Here is a 19,651-nt window from a genome sequence, read left to right on the forward strand (position 1 = left end):
TTCTAATAATATTTATTACTTTACTGAATAAAAAATGCAAATATATTATATCTATTTCCTCTCTATACCACTAGGGTAATTTAGGTCAAGTAACATTTAAGTAAGTATTAATTGCTGAAAAACCCTTTCTTAAAAAAATATTAATCTTTTCAACTAAGTTTTTGAATCATCTATGGTCTTTTACCTTCAGTCTGCTACTCCTTTATGAATTTGTGAATATTTGATGTTATAAATGTATATTTAATATGACCACAAAAATGTCACATTTTACATATTTACCTGTTACTTCAATAGGTAACAGCAATATCTTTAATGTCTCAGAACTAAGAACAAACTTCAGTGCTTTCAAGGACTCTATATTATGGAGGGCACATAGCTATGGAGTGTCATGAATATCCTGTTTTTTTTTAAGGATGTCCTGAAGAGATACTGAACTTATGAAAAAACTGGATGGAAAGAGGGATGAAATCAGTACATTCACCTGTGGTTCCTTTAAATTTTTGGGTCTCTGTCAGCAGGCTTACCTTGGCAGCAATGGCTGCTGCAGTTATATGTGATGAAGAACTATCTTCTGTTGAAGCAACACCACTGTCTTTCTTCTCTTCTTCCTCTTCCTCACACTGAACCCCTTTGTCTTCTGTCTGTTTATGGGGGCTAGTTGTGGGAGGAGGGGAAAGAGGAGGTGGTGGGGAAGGTAAATCTTCAAGTTCATCATGCACTTCCTTTACTTTTACAATGGCATCACGTAAAAGGTCAATGGCATGAGGTAGAGCTGGCAGTATAAACTGAAAGCATTCCTGTATGCAAAAGGAAGAAAAAAAAAAGAAGATAAAGCACTTTCATAGGCATATAAAATGGTAACAATCAAACTTATTTGTGATTTTGGATCTATATTTCTCTCCATCTATCTTAAGAATGAATCATACTGAAAATATTGTCTTTGCATGTGAAATATGAGATAAACATGATACACAGTATTCTCTGTAAGCTGTAGAAAACTACAGTACTGTATAAGCTTATAGTATATTTTTCTTAGAGTAAAATTTCTATACAACTTTGGGTTTTAAAGATACATGTGGGAAAAGCAGGAAACAGTTTTCACCTTTCTAGTTAGAGCAGAACACTAGAATTAACAAACCAATTGAGGACTGACTTATTTTATTCAGAGAGCTAAAGTTCTGACTATTATCATAAAATATAGCTAGGCAACATTGTGCAATATACAAAAATAGATATGTTTTTCCAGAGCACTGCATAAAAATTAATATAGTTTCCTGCTCAAGTGCCCATTATTACCTATAATGTATCACCAAAAGAGAAAAGGTGACAACTTTAAAATCAGAACATAGGGCCAGATATGTCTGGGGAATGTGTTTGGGCAGAGGTCTTTCTCTTTTACATTTAAAGTAACTTACCTTAAATTTAAGATGTAAAGAAATATCTTAAAATTTACAGAGGGTTATGGGGAATACCTGTAAGGGTACCTGATCTTTTGACTTCTCTTTATATGGCTCAATCATTTTAGTGATAAAGATTACATAGCAAAGAATTTAATCTTGACAAAAGAGAGCTCTGGCCTTTACTTTCAGCTTTTGGGAGGTGAACTCTAGTTCCTGGTCTTGCCTAAAAGGGTGTCTTTGTTTGCTTGAGATTTGGCCACTGGACAATCTAACAATGTGGACTATTATGAGGACTTTGGGAAACATGATATTAATTTTGTGTCTGGAAGAAACTGGAGACTAAAGGCATGTTTCCCCTCTGGGAAGGGTTAGACTAGAGGTCAGCCATGTGGGTAATATGCGATCAAGTCCCAATAAGAACTCTGGACATCAAAGGCAAAGGTGAGTGTGCCTAGTTAGTGATATTCTGTGTGTATTGTCTTTTTATGGCCAAGAAGAGGTAATGCTGTCCCTGGCTCCATGGGAGAGGATGTCAGAAGTTCCTCATTTGGTACCTCTCAGGATTTGCCCTATGTGCCTTTTCTCTTGGCTGATTTCAGTCTGTATTCTTTCCCTGCAATACACCACAACTGTGAGTATAGCAGCTTTCAATAAGTTCTATGAGTCCTTCAGTTAATTATTAAAATTGAGGGTGGTTTTAGAAACCCCCTAAATTGCAACTTGGTGTCAGAAGCGAAGAAAGTCTTGTGGAGTGCTCCAACTTTATAGTTGGCTAACTTTTGCAGTTGGCCCAAACTCCTACAGTTGGTGTTAGAAGTATGACTCATTAGAAAGATCCTGACTCATGTGATCATGAAACATCATCTGGGCAGAGAAAGGAAGAGAGGGTGGGGATGATTAATCTTTAGAGCCTGGTTAAACACAGGGTCACCCACAGAATGCAACTGCAGCTGTGCTGTGATTAGTTATTGGAGATAAAAGTTAGCAACGGAATTTTGAAATGAAGGATCCAACTTTTAAGGAGTTGTTATGCATTGGATGCATAAAGAAACAAGGTAAATTTATAATCTCTTAGTTATTGTTATTTGCACTAGCTAAAACAAAAGGAAGAATGTTGGGGTGAATCCTGAGGTTGTGTCAAGCTTAGATTTTGGCTGATCTAACATGTAGCTGCCAGCCCCTGAGCTGCTTCCAAAAAAAATGTTATACTGAAGTGATTAATAGCAAATAAAGTTAGACTTATTCATAAGAGAATGGAGTAAGAGAAATGAGAGATTCAGGGGACTTGACCCATAAGGGTGGAAATATTTAAATGATTATTAAGAAATGGATGAATAAAGTGAGCATTGTTGGGGGCAAAAGAAAGGCGTTAATATAGCAGCATTATGGGTTGAGTAGACAGATGGGAGCACTGGTCTCCCAACATTGAAGGGTCCTCAACAATCTCTATTTACCCTAGTTTGAAGGATTTTAAAAGCTAGAAGGCAAAGATAACTAAAAGAAACTTCACCTTGAATCACCTTAAGTGATGGTCCCATAATCTAATCAAGATAAGGCCTGACAAAATTTTGAGTGTGACTCCCTTGGTCCAAATCAGGCCTAGAAATCCAAGGCCATATGCACATAAATGGATAAAATGGTCATGGGATGGAGAAGATAATTTTCTGGGATTCCTCAACATGGGACCTGCCATGTACTATGATTCTAATACCTGTTGAAGTTCTAATGGGAGGTACAGTTAGATTGGAAGGATACAGGGATGCAACAGTTGATGGAATTATAGTGAAAGTTGGGATGAAAATTAGAATGTCTAGACAGTGAACTTCATATGAAGTGATTGGTCTCCTTTACTTGACTGTATTATGGGGATGGATATTATGTTTGACTAGACAAGTCTTCCTTTACCTAGTATTGTAAAATAGAAAGCATATAAATCTACTCTTCCACCAGTATACATTATACATGCTAAGTGGGAACAAATAAGATGGCCTGAGTCCACACAGGTCATTAATTTGCTGTACAACAGACCTCTGTGGAGTGCAAACTGGGTTTATGGAAAAAATCTGTGAATGCCACCTAGCAACAACTGCTGAGACTTTGGGCCAGAAAATTTCCATTTGAGAGATAATTACTAGCTTGCTATTGGACTTTAATTGAGACTACCCTTATGAGTGAAGAACATAAAATAATCTTGAAACCTGAAATATCCATAATGTTTTGGGAATATCAGAGAAATGCTCTAATGGGAAGGCAATGCCCAGGAGAGTTCCATAATAAAATGGAAATGGTGCATATAGGATCATGCTACCAGGAGAATGCAAGGAGGTACTCACGAGCAGGTAGCCTCTTTTCACCTAGGGCCGACTTCGGAACCACCTGAGGAGCTGCTGGATCCTATGGCCACTTGGGCCACTTGGGCGGTGCCCTATAAACAGCTTTCTATTGATCAACAAAGAGCTGCTTGGTTTATGGATGGCAATTCCAAGGTGAAGGGACAGCATCCTGTTTGGAAGGCCGCCACTCTGATTGAAGAAGGTAAAAACAAATCAGCTCGATAGGCTGAACTGCATGATGTTTGCCCCTATGTTTGGGTTTTTACCAACTCATAGGAAGTGTGCAGGGGCCTGGCCATATGGTCAAGCAGCAGGGCAATGAAAAATTGGTCTATCAAATGGATGCTTGTATGGGGCATGGCCTATGGAAGTCACTCTGGGAATATAAGGTGTATGTTAAAGTTGGATATGGCAATGCCCATCAGAAGAACCCCCTTTCAGAAATGGAAGTTAACTGGAACTGGTGAGCAGATATCCCAGTATGCATCCTTGACGTGGCACCTGGGTCCATCAGATGAGTGGGCAATGGGGGGGCTGCAACAATGCAGACATGGGCTGAATTGATATATTCTTCTTGTACCCACTGAAGCACAAAATACCAATGAGAACTGTTCTGTCTGCTAACAAAAAAGACAGACAGCAGAAGGTTATGCAGCATATTCCATAGGGGAAAGTCCTGCACATAGCTAGCAAGTTGGACTGATGCTGCTAGTCCCTTGAGGCTACAAGTGACTCCTAACAAGAACAATTTACTCTGGACTGGGTTTTGCTTACCCAATGGTAGACCCAAATACTCCGTGTACTATAAAAAGACTAGAACAGAAAATATTGTACCAGTGACTGCAGAGTCACATTTCTTTAGACCAAAGTACACACTTTCATATTCAGAGCAATGATTTGATAGAAAATGGGAATGGGTTATGGAAACATTTGTTGTCTAACAAAGGAGGAGCATGGCTTATATGCTCTCATTACTGTGTGGTCACATTCAACAAGAGGGAGGCCAAGGAAGGGTCCCCACTAAACATAGTCCTCTACTTTTCCAGGGAAGAGGGGGCTGGGGCACGATGCTGCTATGACTATACTTTTTTCTTTAGGACTATACTTTTTCTTTTATCACATGACATCAACTTTCTTTTTTTTTTACCTGATGCGGCGGTACTGGGATCAGGGCTGCAACTGTGCATGGCAGAAGCAGGATGATCCTTAAGTAGAAACTATTAACTATGCCTTTAAACCTTTATGTCAGAGTTCCTAAGGGCCTAATGGGGTAGATTATGCCTGACTCCATGTGGCCAAATTGGGATTGACAGTGGATGCAGCTATATTGCCTGGTGTTTGAGATTGCTCACTAGTAACCCTACCTTGTATGAATGGAAAAGGACTAAGCAGGTGGCACTTGTTAAACGAGTATTACTGGTGGCAATCTGGAGCAGCACAGTGGCCAAATCAACTGTCTCATTAAAAGATTTTCAAAGGAAAAGTCTGAGTAAAAATGGAAAGAAGGAGGAATGGTACCTGGAGGTAAAGGGATGAATAAATGGGTTCTGCAATGAGGGAGATCCAATATATTGGTGTCTCAAAATCCTCAGAACAAGAGAGGATATTGTTTCTTAGCTCGGTTGTAACAGATGCCAGAAAGGTTAAAGCCATATGTTGCTGAGACTACTACTTTGGGAACCTGACAAGCCTGTAAACCTGAGCAGCACAGTTCTGGGAGACATCTTGATCATATGGTATGATGATAGACTAAGATAACTGTTAACATCTATGTAGGACTCCAGTAGTGTGCCAGTTATCTTTTAACTCGTATTTCAGGTTATATCTACAACTCTATTGTGAAATGTTATAATACTGTCATTGCTAGTAAGATTATGATACTGATACTGATGATCATATGTATTGGGAAACTGAGTTAAATCCTCCTCAAAATGTAATACCAATGGAAAATGACTGGCCTGAACAAGATAGCTCATGTTTGTGGTAAACAGTTTTGTGCAAATGTATCATAGAATAAAAATAGTAGCAGATCAAGGTAAAACATCAGTATTAGTACAAAAATCTGAAATATGTATAATGGCTTTAGAGTATAAATTAACTATTTCTCAAATTTATCCCTGTCCCACACTGGCTCCTCTATATCTTAGACATATTCACACTGATACTGTTATATCTGTAATATAAATGCTATAGTAAATATAGATGCCCAGCCAGACAAATACAATCATTTTTCTATGAGAGAGCTTTGGCCAAAAGCCAGGGGGTAGCTTGTATAATGAAGAATTAACCTTACCCCAAGAGAGTCTGGCCTTGCTCTCAGTTCCTGGGATGTGATAAGAGTGTCTTTGTTGCCTGGGAACTCTGGCCACCAGACAGTGTAACAGCGCAACTTATGATGAGGGCTTTGGGCATTTTGGTGTCAGTTTTGTTTCTGGAAGGTGTTGGAGACTAAAGGAAACAGCCTAACCTTTGGAAAGGGCTAGAGACTAAAGGCCAGCATTATGGGCAGTATGTGATGAGCCCCAGTAAAAACTCTGAACACTAAAGGCTTAGAGCTTCCCTGATGGCAAAATGCCCTGTGCTGTTATACATTGATGTCAAGAGAGTAATGCATTCATGATTTTACAGGGAGAGGATAATAGAAGGTCTGCATTTGGTACCTCTTTTCTACTCTTGCTTAACTTTAATCTGTATCCTTTCTGTGTCATAAAGTTTAACTGTCAGCTTAACATCTTTTGGTGAGTTCTGTGAGTATTTCCAGTGAATTACTGAAACTGAGGGTGGTTTTGGGAATGCACTAAATTGCAACTGGTGTCAGACACTAGTGAGGGCAATCTCACGGAGTGCTCTAACATTTTGGTTGACTAACTCTCATAGTTGCCTAAAACTTTATGCTAAATCATATAAATTTCAAGGTTGCTTACCTGAGATCCTTTCTTGCTACCTGGCAGGTTAATTATTAGAGTTTTCCCTCTGATTCCACATACAGGTCTGAAAGGAAAGAGAAACTGGATGAATACTAAATTGCAATGAATGGTTGGTTTAAATACATTCAACAAGGATCAATCATTATACTTACATGTGAACAACTGTTTTAGAATAAAATTATTACAACTAGAGATTTACCAATTGCTATACAAATTGAGCACTCTGACGGAGGTTTTTACAATAATGGTTAGTGTGGTAGACTGGAAAAATGTACTGAACGTGGAATCAGAATAAATTAGCCAATTTAAAGAAATAATGGCCAAAATACCTTCTTTCTCAAATTTAGCTTCTTCTTATCTCATATAGTTCTAAGAGTTCAATGAGATAAATATATTAAAAATGTGTAGCACAGCAAGATTTATGTTCAAAAGTCTAACACAAAAAGCACTCAACAGTTGAGTGAGACTTACATTTGAGCTCTTGCTTCTCAGAAAAAGGTGTACATTTTAAAGTAAAATAAGGTTTCTCACAAATGAATGGCAGTGGGGAGCGTTTGGAGAGCTTAGCTGCTGAAAGATCCATTGAAGAACATGGGCAAGTAAAAGTAGAAAGGTCTTTCAGAGATCACTGTAAATTTCCAGCCACTTTTAAACCAAGTGGTTAGATAAGAAACATAAACAGTAGAAAAGCACTGGAAGACAGTGGCCCTATTTCATTCTTTTTCATGTAACTGTCCAGTTTTTCCACCATTTACTGAAGACACTATCCTTTCCCCATTATATATTCTTGGTTCCTTTGTCATGAATTAATTGACCATATATGCATGGGTTTACTTATGGGTAGTACTCTATTTTGTTCCACTGATCTGAGTGTCTGTTTTTATGCCAATACCATATTGTTTTGATTACTACAGCTTTGTAATATAGTTCGATCAGGAAGTGTGATGCCTCCAGCTTTGTTCACCTTTCTCAAGATGCTTTGAATATTTGTGGTCTTCTGTGTTTCCATTAGGAATTAGGAATGACTGCTCTATTTCCGTAAAAAATGCCATTGGAATTTTGATAGGAATTGCACTGAATATGCAGATTGCTTTGGGCAATATGGACATTTTACTTTACTTTTAAATTTAATTTAATTTAATTTTAAAGATTTATTTATTTAACACATGCGGAGAGAGACAGAGAGAGTGAGCACAAGCAGGGGGGGTGGCAGAGGGAGCAGGAGAAGCAGACTCCCGGCTGAGCAGGGAGCCTGATGAGGGGCTTGATCCCAGGACCATGGGATCATGACCTGAGCTGAAGACAGACACTGAACTGACTGAGCCACCCAGGTGCCCCCAATATGGACATTTTAATAATATTAATTGTTTCAATCCACAACCATTAAATATCTTTCTATTTATTTGTCTTTAATTTTTTTCATCAATGTCTTGCAGTTTTCAGTGTACAGGATTTTCACTTCTTTGATTAATTTTATTCCTAATTTTATTCCTTTTGATGCAATTATAAATGGGATTGTTTTCTTAATTTCTCTGATAGTTCATTATTGGAGTATAAAAATGCAACTGATTTTTAAATATTAATTTTGTATCCTGCAACTTCACTAATTTGTTTCTTAGTTCTAATTTTGTTTTTTTTTTTTAGTGAAGTCTTTAGGGTTTATTACATATAACAGCATGTCATCTGCAAATAGACAGTTTTACTTCTTTTCTGATTTGGGTGACTTTTATTTACTTATTTTTCTTGCCTAATTGCTCTGGCTACAACTTCCAGTACTATGTTGAATAAAAGTGGTGAGAGTAGGTGTCCTTGTTTTGTTCCTGATCTTAGAGAGAAAATGTTCAGTTTTTCACCACTGAGTATGATGTTAGCTGCAGGCTTGTCAGATGTTATTAAATTTAGGTACATTCCTTCTATATCCATGTTGTTGAGAGTTTTCATCATGAATGGATGTTAAATTCTTTTTTTTTTTTTTAAAGATTTTATTTATTTATTTTGACAGAGAGAGACAGCCAGTGAGAGAGGGAACACAAGCAGGGGGAGTGGGAGAGGAAGAAGCAGGCTCCCAGCGGAGGAGCCCGATGTGGGACTCAATCCTGGAACGCCAGGATCACGCCCTGAGCCGAAGGCAGCCGCCTAACGGCTACCCAGGCGCCCCGTGGATGTTAAATTCTGTCAAATGCTTTTTCTGCATCTGTTGAGAGGATTATATAATTTTTTTATCCTTTATTTTGTTAATGTGGTCTATCACATCAATTGCTGTGGATGTTAAACCATCATCGCAACCCTGGAAAAAAAAATCCCACTTCATCATGGTCCTTTTAATGTACTGTTGTACTCAGTTTGCTAATATTTTGTTGACAATTTTTGCATCTATATTCATTAGGGATATTGACCCATATTTTTCTTTCTTGTAGTTTTCTTCTCTGGTTTTGGTGTCAAGGTAATGCTGCTCTTATAAAATGAGTTTGGAAGTGTTCCCTCCTCTTCTATTTTTTGGAAGAGTCTGAGAAGAATTGGTATTAATTCCTCTTTAATTGTTTCATAAAATTCAATAGTGAAGACATATGGTCACTGACTTGTTGGAAAGTTTCGAATTACTGATTCAATCTCCCTACTAGTAATTGGTCTGCTCAGATTTTCTATTTCAAGATTAAGTCATGGTAGGTTGTATGTTTCTAGAAATTTATCCATGTCTGGTAGGTTGTCCAATTTGTTGGCGTACAATTGATCATAGTAGTGTCTTATGATCTTTGTATTTCTGTAGCATTCAGTTCTAATGTTTCCTCCTTTATAAATGATTTTATTTAGTTGAGTGCTCTTTGCTTTTTTTTGTGAATCTAATTTTTAAAATTTTTTCAAAGTATCAGCTCTTAACATCATTGATATTTTCTGTTGACTTTTTAGTCTCTATTTCCTTTATTTCTGCTCTGTTCTTTATCTCCTTCCTTCTAATAACTATGGGTTTAATTTGTTCGTTTTATTTCCTTGAGGTATAAAGTTTAGTTACGGCCTAAAGTTGCAGGCATTTTTTGCTATGAACGTCCCTCTTAGATTGCTTTTGTTTCATCTCATAAGTTTTAGTATGCTATATTTCCATTTTCATTTCTCCCAAGGTATTTGATTTTGCTTTTGATTTCTTCTTTCACCCATTGGTTGTTCAGAAGCATGTTGCTGACTTTCCATATATTTGTGATTTTTCCAGTTTTTTTCTTGTAATTGATTTCTAGGTTCATACCATTATGGACAGAAAAGATGCTTGATAGGATTTCAATCTAATTAAATTTTTTAAAATTTGTATTGTGGTCTAATATATGATCTGTCATATCTCATGATATATTTCATGGAGAATGGACAAAGTGTGTTTGAGAAGAATGTGTATTCTGCAACTTTTGGAAGGAAAGTTCTGTTTAAGTGTCTGCTAAGTCCATTTGGTGTAAAGTGTCATTTAAGTTCAATGTTTCCTTATTGATTTTCTGTTGGATCTATTCATTGATGAAAGTGGGGTACTGAAATCTCCTACTATTATTGCATTTTTATTTTTCCCTTCAGGTCTGTTAATACTTGCTTTATATAGTTAGATGCTCCTATGTTTAGTGCATAAGTATTAACAAATGTTATATCCTCTTGTTGGACTGACCCTTTATTATTATACAATGATTTTCTTTTGTCTCTTATTACAGCCTTTTTTTTTAAAGTCTATTTTGTCTGATATAAGCATAGTTACCCCAGCTTTCCTTTATTTTCCATTTGAAAATATTTTTTTCCATCCCTTCACTTTCAGTCTGTGTGTGACCCTACATCTGAATTGAGTCTCCTGTAGGCAGCATATAGTGCGGTCTTGTTTTATTACTCCATTCAGTCACTCTGTTGTGATTGGAGAATTTAGTCCATTTATATTTAAAGAAATTATTAATAGGTGTGGACTTACTATAATTTTATAAATTGCTTTTCTGGTGGTTTTGTAATACCTTTGATTTTTCTCTTGCTCCCTCCCTTTGTAATTTGATGGCTTTCTGTAGTGGTGTGTTTGGATTTCTTTCTCTTTATCTTTTTTGTGTTTCCTATAGGTTTTTGCTTTGTGGTTACCATGAGGCTTACATAAAACATACCTATAACAGCTGATTTTAAGTTGATAACTTAAGTTTGAACACATTCTAAAGTTCTACATTTTTACTCTCTCCACCATGTTTTGTTTTTGGTGTCACAATTCATATCTCTTTAACTTGTATATCCATTAACAAGTTACTATGGTTATAGTTATTTTTAATACTTTTGTCTTTTAACTTTCACATTAGATATAAAAAGTATCAACAAACAATTACAACATTAGACTATTCTGAATTCAACCATATATTTATTTTTACAAGTAAGATTTACACTTTCATTTGTTTTCCTGTTATTAATTATTGCCCTTTTGTTTCAGCTGAAAGAAGTCCCTTTAACATTTCTTATAAGGCCAGTGTAGTAGTGCTGAACTCTTTAGCCTTTGTTCATATAGAAAACTCTTTCTCTCTCTTTCAGTTCTGAAGGACAACTTTGTTGGATAAAGGATTCTTGTTTGGCAGGGATTTTTCTTTTTCTTTCTTTCAGCACTTGAATATTTTGTGTCACCCCTTTCAGGTGGGCAAAATTTCTGCTGAAAAATCTATTTGTATCTTATAAGGTTCCCTGTATATAAAAAGTTTTTTTTTTCTCTTGTTATTTTTAACTTTTGACAATTTAATTATAATATGTCTTTGAGTGGGTCTCTGGATTCATCTAATTTGGAACTCTTAGTCTTCCTGGGTCTGGATGTCTATTTCCTTCCTCAGGTTAGGGATACTTTCAGCCATTATGTTTCAAATACATTTTCTGCTTCTTTTCCTCCCTTTTCTCCTTCTGGGATCCTTACAGTATGAATATTAGTCTGCTTGATCCTGCCCCATAAGCCTCTTAAACTATCTTCAATTTTTATTTCTCCCCTGACTAGATAAATTCCATTGCCTTGTCTTAAAGTGTGCTGATTCTTTCTTCTGCCTCATCTAGTGTTGTTAAATCCCACTACTGACTGCTTTAGTCCAGTTATGTATTCTTCAGCTATGTGATTTCTGTGTGGTAGTTTCTTATATTTTCTCTTTGTTGAAATTCTTACTTTGTTCAGACATTGTACTCCTGACCTTGATGATCATCTTTATGACCATGATTTTGATCTCTTTATCAGGTAAATCATTTATCTCTGTATCATTAATGTCTTTCATGAGATTTTATCTGACTGACACACACCTCTGGGATCTTTGTAATTTTATATAGCAAGTTCATCCCATCTGTGTTTATTAGTTTCCTTTTCTAAGGGCAATGGCCATGAATTTATCCTGACAACAATGCTGTGTGTCAATATATTTCTGACTTATCAAGTACTATGGAACTTGGAATTTAATTTACAAAAATGTAACTCTATTTTCCAAGAATGTTTCTAAGAATGTTCCAAGTATTAACTCCCTCCACCACAGATTATTGGCAAATACAAATTCAGTTCATTTTCTATTCTAACTTTTTTGCAAACAAGCCAAGCCTGTTATGTCTCCAAAAATACTTCATCTGCTCTAGGGTGACACCCTAAATAGTAGTGCTAATGAAGGTAAGCATATAAACTTCAATCAGTATTGTATGTGTATATGTATATGTAATAGTTATAATATCTACATCACTATTCTTCTGTGTTATGCATGTATATGTGTATGTGATACAATTAAAAGCCTAAGTATACAGCCATAAGAAATCATAACTGTTATTTTCCCTTAATCTCTTTGGACTTTTACTTCACCAAAAAATTAGATTGGGCTTATCAGTTTCTTTGAATGTTTAAAAATTAATTTTGACTGTAGTGTCATTTGCAAATATATTCTCCCATTCCGTGGGCTGCCCCTTAGTTTTTTTGACTGTTTCCTTGGCTGTGCAGAAGCACTGGTATCCAAGATCTACAAAGAACTTCTCAAACTCAATACACGAGAAACAAACAAATCATAAAATGGGCAGAAGATATGAATAGACACTTTTCCAATGAAGACATACAAATGGCTAACAGACACATGAAAAAATGTTCAAAATCATTAGCCATCAGGAAAATTCAAATCAAAACCATACTGAGATACCACCTTATGCCAGTTAGAATGGCAAAAACTGACAAGGCAAGAAAGAACAAATGTTGGAGAGGATGTGGAGAAAGGGGATCCCTCCTACATTGTTGGTGGGAATGCAAGTTGGTACCGCCACTCTGGAAAACAGTGTGGAGGTCCCTTAAAAAGTTAAAAATTGAGCTACCCTATGATCCAGCCATTGCACTACTGGGTATTTACCCCAAAGATACAGACATAGTGAAGAGAAGGGCCATATGCACCCCAATGTTCATAGCAGCACATAGCTAAATCGTGGAAGGAACCGAGATGCCCTTCAACAGATGACTGGATTAAGAAGATGTGGTCCATATATACAATGGAATATTACTCAGCTGTCAAAAAGAATGATTTCTCAACATTTGTTGCAACATGGATGGCACTGGAGGAGATAATGCTGAGTGAAAAAGTCAAGCACAGAAAGACAATTATCATATGGTTTCTCTCATTTATGGAACATAAGAACTAGGAAGATTGGTAGGAGAAGAAAGGGATAAAGAAAGGGGGGGTAATCAGAAGGGGGAATGAAACATGAGAGACTATGGACTCTGAGAAACAAACTGAGGGCTTCAGAGGGGAGGGGGTTGGGGGAATGCGATAGGCTGGTGATGGGTAGTTAGGAGGGCACGTATTGCATGGTGCACTGGGTGTTATACGCAACTGATGAATCATGGAACTTTACATCAAAAACCACGGATGTACTGTATGGTGACTAACATAATATAATAAAAATATTATTATAATAAAAAAATAAAAATTAATTTTGAGATATAGTTTTTCATCTATAGAATGTCCAGAGTCATGACAAAAAGAAAGTACTTATCTTTACATAACTCCTTTGTTTTATAAAGTGGTTTTATAAACACTATCTCATTTAATAATTTTTAAAAATACAAGTACTACAGTCTTAGTATATTCCAATATTTATTAAACAACTAAGGACTTGCACTAAGTATTGTGGGATAAATGCGTCTCAATTCCTTAGGGAGATTACAAATGTGATACAAAACATTAAAGCATGTAAACAAATTAACTATAAGATAGTAGGTGATAACACAAACTGGCCCAAAGTACTGTATCCAAAATAAAAGCTGTAACTTTTAGGTGAGGGTATGAGGTAATTCTTTCTGGAAGATGTAGCATTTGAGTGATTTTATAAAGGAAAATATTTGAACAGGTAGGACAAAATGGGGGGAAGGGCAAGAAAAAGAGGATAGTTTAGATAGAGAAGAAATACAAGGTAAAAGCACAGAGACACAAAGGAACGAAGTGCATTTTGGTTATAGTAAGTCTTTCACCTAGTGAGAGCATAGTGTACTTAGACGAGTAATGTGAGGTAAGAAGTACTAGTGGAAAGATGTCGCAGTTTGATAAATTAGTAATTTTCAAGTGTAGTCTCTGCACCAGCAACATACGCATCGTTTGGTGATTTGTTAGACATGTAAAACCTCTCATACTGCCCATCTACTCTCCTCACTGCTTTTGATCTACTGAGTTGGAAACTATGGGGATGAGATCCAGCACTCATCAACTTATGAAGCTCTCTAGTTGATTCTGTTCCATGGTAAAGCTTAAGCACTACTGTGATAGTGTGCTTGTGATAGTATTTTGATATTTCTTGAATTTTGGTATTACTCTTTACTATTAATGTAATATTGGCTTAGATACTGAGCCTCTCTATTTCTTAGTTTTCAAAACCTGAGTTATTCTAAGGATTAATACAATCCTTGAAATATAATGTATTGTACAGTGCTTAGAACATACTGGATAATCTATAAATACCTGGCCAATTTTCCCTTAAAAAGTACATTGGAGTTAGAATAATGAAGGTCATGAATTCACTGTAAAGATCTAGACCTCTTTTTAAATTAAGTTTTTAATTTCAATTCCAGTATAGTTAACGTACAGTGTTAGATTAGTTTCATGTGTACAATACAATGATTCAACAAGTCTATACATTTCTCAGTGCTCATCATGATAAGTGTACTCTTAAATCATCTTCACCCATTGCATCCATCTTCCCACCCACCTCCTATCTGGCAACCACCAATTTATTCTATTTAAGAGTCCATTTTTAATTTTTCTTGTTTGTTTTGTTTCATAAAGTCCACATATGACTGAAATCATATGGTATTTGTCTTTCTCTAAGTTATTTCACTTAGCATTATACCCTCTAGATCCACCCATGCTGTTTCAAATGACAAGATTTCATTTTTTATGGCTGAGCAGTATTCCACCGTACATACATACCACATCTACTTTATCCATTCATCTATTGATGGACACTTGGGTTCCTTCCATAATTTGGCAATTATAAATGATGCTAGGGTAAACATAGGGGTGCATATATCTTTTCGAATTAGTGTTCTCATTTTCTCTGGGCAAATACCCAGTAGTGAAAATTAATGGATGAGATGATAATTCTACTTTTAAGTTTTTGAGGAACCTCCATACTCTCTTCCATAGTGGTTGCACCAATGTCTGTTAGCCATTTGTATATCTTCTTTGGAGAAATGTCTGTTCATGTCTTCTGCTCATTTCTTGACTGGATTTTTTGTGTTTTGGGTGTTGAGTTTGGTAAGTTCTTTACAGATTTTGGATACTAGCCCTTTATCTGATATATCATTTGCAAATATCTTCTGCCATCCCATAGGTTTCTTTTAGTTGTGTTGATTGTTTCCTTTGCTGTGCAAAAGCTTTTTATCCTGATGAAGTCCCAATAGTTCATTTTTGCTTTTGTTTCCCGTGTCTCTGGAGATGTATGTAGTAAGAAATTGCTGTGGCCAAGGTCAAGAGATTACTGCCTGTGTTTTCCTCTAGGGATCTGATGGACTCCTGTCTCACATTTAGGTCTTTCATCCATTTTTAATTTATTTTTGTGTATGGTGTAAGAAAGTGGTCCAGTTTCATTTTTCTGGAACGTGGCTGTCTAGTTTTCCGAACACCACTTGTTGAAGAGACTGTCTTTTTTTTCCATTGGATATTCTGTCCTGCTTTGTTGAAGATTAGTTGACCGTAGAGTTGAGGGTCCATTTCTGGGTTCTCTATTCTGTTCCATTGATCTATGTGTCTATGTTTGTGTCAGTACCATACCATCTTGATGATTACAGCTTTGTAATAGAGATTGAAATCCTGAATTGAGATGCCTCCAGCTTTGGTTTTCTTTTTCAACATTATTATGGCCATTTGGGGTCTTTTTTGGTTCCATATAAATTTTAGAATTGTTTGCTCCAGCTCTGTGAAAGATGCTGGTGTTATTTTGATAGGGATTGCAAGGTACTCTGCATTATTATAATCTAACCTCTTAGAATAGCTTTTGCTGCATCCCAAAGACTTTGGATTATTGTGTTTTCATTTCATTTTTCTCCATATATTTTTTGATTTTGTCTTTGATTTCTTGGTTGACACATTCATTGTTTAATAGCATGTTATTTAACCTTCATGTGTTTGTGTTCTTTCCAAATTTTTTCTTGTGATTAATTTCTAGTTTCATATAATTGTGGTCAGAAAAGATGCATGATATGATTTCTTTTTGAATTTGCTGAGACTATTCTCTGGCCTAACATGTGATCTATTCTGGACAGTGTTCCATGTGCACTTGAAAAGAATGTGTACTCTTCTGTTTTTGGTTGGAAAGTTTTGAATAACATCTGTTATATCCATCTGGTCCAATGTTTCATTCAAAGCCACTGTTTCCTTGTGATTTTCTGTCTCGATGATTTATCCACTAATGTAAGTAGGGTATTAAAGTCCCCCACTATTATTGTATTATTATCAATTTCTTCCTTTATGTCTATTTATAGTTGCTTTATGTATTTAGGTGTTTCCATGTTGGTTGCATAATTATTTACAATTGTTATATCTTGTTGGATTGTTCCTTTTGTGATTATGTAGTTTCCTTTGACCCCTATTACAGTCTTTGTTTTGAAGTCTATTTTGTACGACATAAGTATTGTCACTTCAGCTTTTTTTTCACTTCCATTTGCATGATAAATGTTTTTCCATCCTTTCACTTTCAATCTGCATGTGGCTTTAGGTCTGAGAGTCTCTTGTAGACAGTATATAAATGGGTCTACCTTTTTATCCATTCAGTCACCCTATGTCTTTTGTTTGGAGCATTCAGTCCATTTACATTCGATGTAATTATTGACAGGTATGTACTTATTGCCATTTTGTCACTTGTTTTATGGTTGTTTTTGTCGTTCTTCTCTGTTCCTTTCTTCTCTTGCTCTCTTGTTGTTTAAATGGCTGTCTTTAATGGTATGCTTGGGTTCCTCTCTCTTTATTTTTTGTATATCTAATTACAGGCTTTTGGTTTTGGCTACCATTAGGTTTATATATAACATCCTATGCATATAGCAGTCTATATTAGGATGATTAAGTTTGAAAGTATCCTGAATTAACAAATTTTTACTCCCTGTCCACATTTTTATGTACATGATGTCATACTTTACATGCTTTTATTTTGCAAATACCTTGACCGATTTTTATAGATACAACTGGTTTTTACTGCTGTTGTGCTTTAACCTCTGTACTGGTTTTATAAGCGATCAATGTACTACTTTTATTATGTTTGTATGTATCTGTGAAATTTTTTCCTTTTGTTATTTTCTTACTCCTGATTATGGCTTTTTCTTTCCACTCAAGGAATTTCCTTTAACATTTCTTATAAGGTTAGTTTATTAGTGATGAATTCTCTTAACTTTTGTTAATGTGGAAAACTCTTTATATCTACTTCTATTCGGACTAACCCTTGCTGGATAGAATATTCTTGGTTGCAGGTTTTTTCCTTTCAGCACTTGAACATATCAATGCCCACTCCCTTCTGGCCTACAAAGTTTCTGCTTAAAAAATAATTTAATAGGTTTATAAGATTTCCCTTGTATATAACTTTTCTTTTCTCTTGCTACTTTAAAAATTCTTTTTGTCACAACTTCTTGCCATTTTAATTATTATGAGTCTTGGTACAGATCTCCTTGGGTTGATTTTGTTGGGTCCTCTCTTTGCCTCCTGGATCTGGATGTGTTTTTTCTCCCAGACTAGGGACATTTTCAGTTATTATTTTTTCAAATAAATTTTATGCTGCCTTTACTCTCCTCCTTTCTGAGATATCTAGAATGCAAATTTTATTAACACTGGATGGTGTCACTGAGTTCCATTAACCTATTCTCATTTTTATTATTATTATTTTTCTATTTGCTGTTCAGCTTGGTTGCTTTCTATTACTCTGTCTTCCAAGTCACTGATCCATTCTTCTGCTTCTGCTACTCTACTGTGTATTCCCTCCTGTGTACTTTAATTTCAGTCATTGAGTTCTTCGTCTCTGGTTATTTTTTATATTTTCTATCTCTTTGTTGAAAGTCTCACTGAGATCCCCCACTGTTTTCTCAAGTCCACTGAGTATCTTTTTTGACTATTACTTTAAATTTTCTGTAAGGCATATTGCTTATTCTGTAAGGCATATTGCTTATTCTGTAAGGCATAAAACATACTTCATATTGTTCTTTTGCTGTGATTTTGTTTTGTTCTTCAATTAGGGACACATCCTCTGTCCCCTTATTTTGTCTAACTCTGTGTTTTTTCCTACATATGAGGAAAGTCAACATTTCCTGATCAAGAAGAGGTCCTGTAGTGCCTTATAGTGCAATGTCCCCTGTTCACCAGAATCTGATGCTTCAGGTGTGTCTCTATGTGTGTTGCATGCACTCCACTGTTGTGGTTCAACCATGTTTGCCTTCAGTCCAGTTGGCTGCCATGACTGGTCCTCTGTGCTTGTTGGAAGCATAATTTGGTCTCTGTGCAGTAAAGGGGTCAACCTGGGGCTGCCTTGGGCTTGCAGTTTGGTTATATCAGCTGCCTGCCCTCAGTCCGTTTGCCAGAAATTAGATTGTACCGAATTGCACGGCACTCTCCCTGTGTTGTCCTCCAAGAAGCTTTCTTTGGTGGGTGGAGCTGGCAGTAAGATCAGATGTCTGCCCCCAGCCCACTGCTGGGGCTGCAGTTGAATTGGTATGTGTGGTTATCTTCCCTGATCCACTTTGGAGTGGTGTTGGCCACTGTTGGGGCTGCTCACAGAATGAGACATGTGAGGTACCACTTCAGAGAGACTCCTGCTGAGTAGGGCATGTTGGATGGAGCAGTCCACAGGAGTTTTCAAAGTCCCAGGTGCTTTTCAAACTGCTGCTTCTGCACTGTATCTCAGTGGGGTTGTTTGTCATGCTGTCTTCTTAAGAGTAAGGATTCAGTTTCCTATCAGCCTCTGGTTCTCCCAGAGCCAAGTCACTGGTTTTTAAAGTTCCTAGTGTTAAGCCCCACTGACTGTAAAAACTCATGAAGCTAAGCTTCTCTGGTTTTCAAAGCTAAATGTTATGGGGATTCATCTTCCCATTGCAGGGCCCCCCATATCTGGGGTGCCTGGTGTGGAGTCTATTCTCCTCCATCTTCCATGCTTGTGGTGTCCCTCCTGTTTGTCATTAGTATCACAAGTTAGTTTGGTTCCTGGCCATAGTTGACCAGGTCTCCACTTTGCCTACTGTTTTTCTTAATGTGGCCTCTTCTCTATGATTAACTGTGGAGAGTCTGTTCTCCCAGTTTCATTTTCTGGGTTTGTTATACTGATATGGCTGCTATCTAGGTGTATCTGTGGGATAAGGTGAGCTCAGGATCCTACTTCCCAGGCTCTAGAATGTATTCTTAAGACATTGAGGATGACTGATGGATTCTATTTAATATTATCAAGTACTATGTCAAAAATAATAGTCTAAGGGGAGCCTGGGTGGCTCAGTTGTTAAGCGTCTGCCTTCGGCTCAGGTCATGATCCCAGCGTTCTGTGATTG

The 19,651-nt window shown here is 36.5% G+C and overlaps 1 protein-coding gene across 29 annotated transcripts in view; it reads right to left on the reverse strand.

The window, feature by feature from the left end:
* The window catches only part of GPHN (gephyrin), a 603,331-nt gene that overhangs the window by 229,282 nt on the left and 354,398 nt on the right, over window positions 1–19,651 (reverse strand). For all 29 annotated transcript variants that reach the window (XM_048219788.2, XM_048219795.2, XM_048219804.2 and 26 more), the window contains 2 exons: window positions 6,658–6,724; window positions 525–797 (listed from right to left, as the gene is read on the reverse strand). In XM_048219788.2, the coding sequence (XP_048075745.1) occupies window positions 525–797; window positions 6,658–6,724 (340 nt within the window). The remainder of the gene's footprint in view (window positions 1–524; window positions 798–6,657; window positions 6,725–19,651) is intronic.

The sequence above is a fragment of the Ursus arctos genome, unplaced genomic scaffold, assembly GCF_023065955.2.
Source record: "Ursus arctos isolate Adak ecotype North America unplaced genomic scaffold, UrsArc2.0 scaffold_25, whole genome shotgun sequence".
Taxonomy (NCBI): Eukaryota; Metazoa; Chordata; class Mammalia; order Carnivora; family Ursidae; genus Ursus; species Ursus arctos.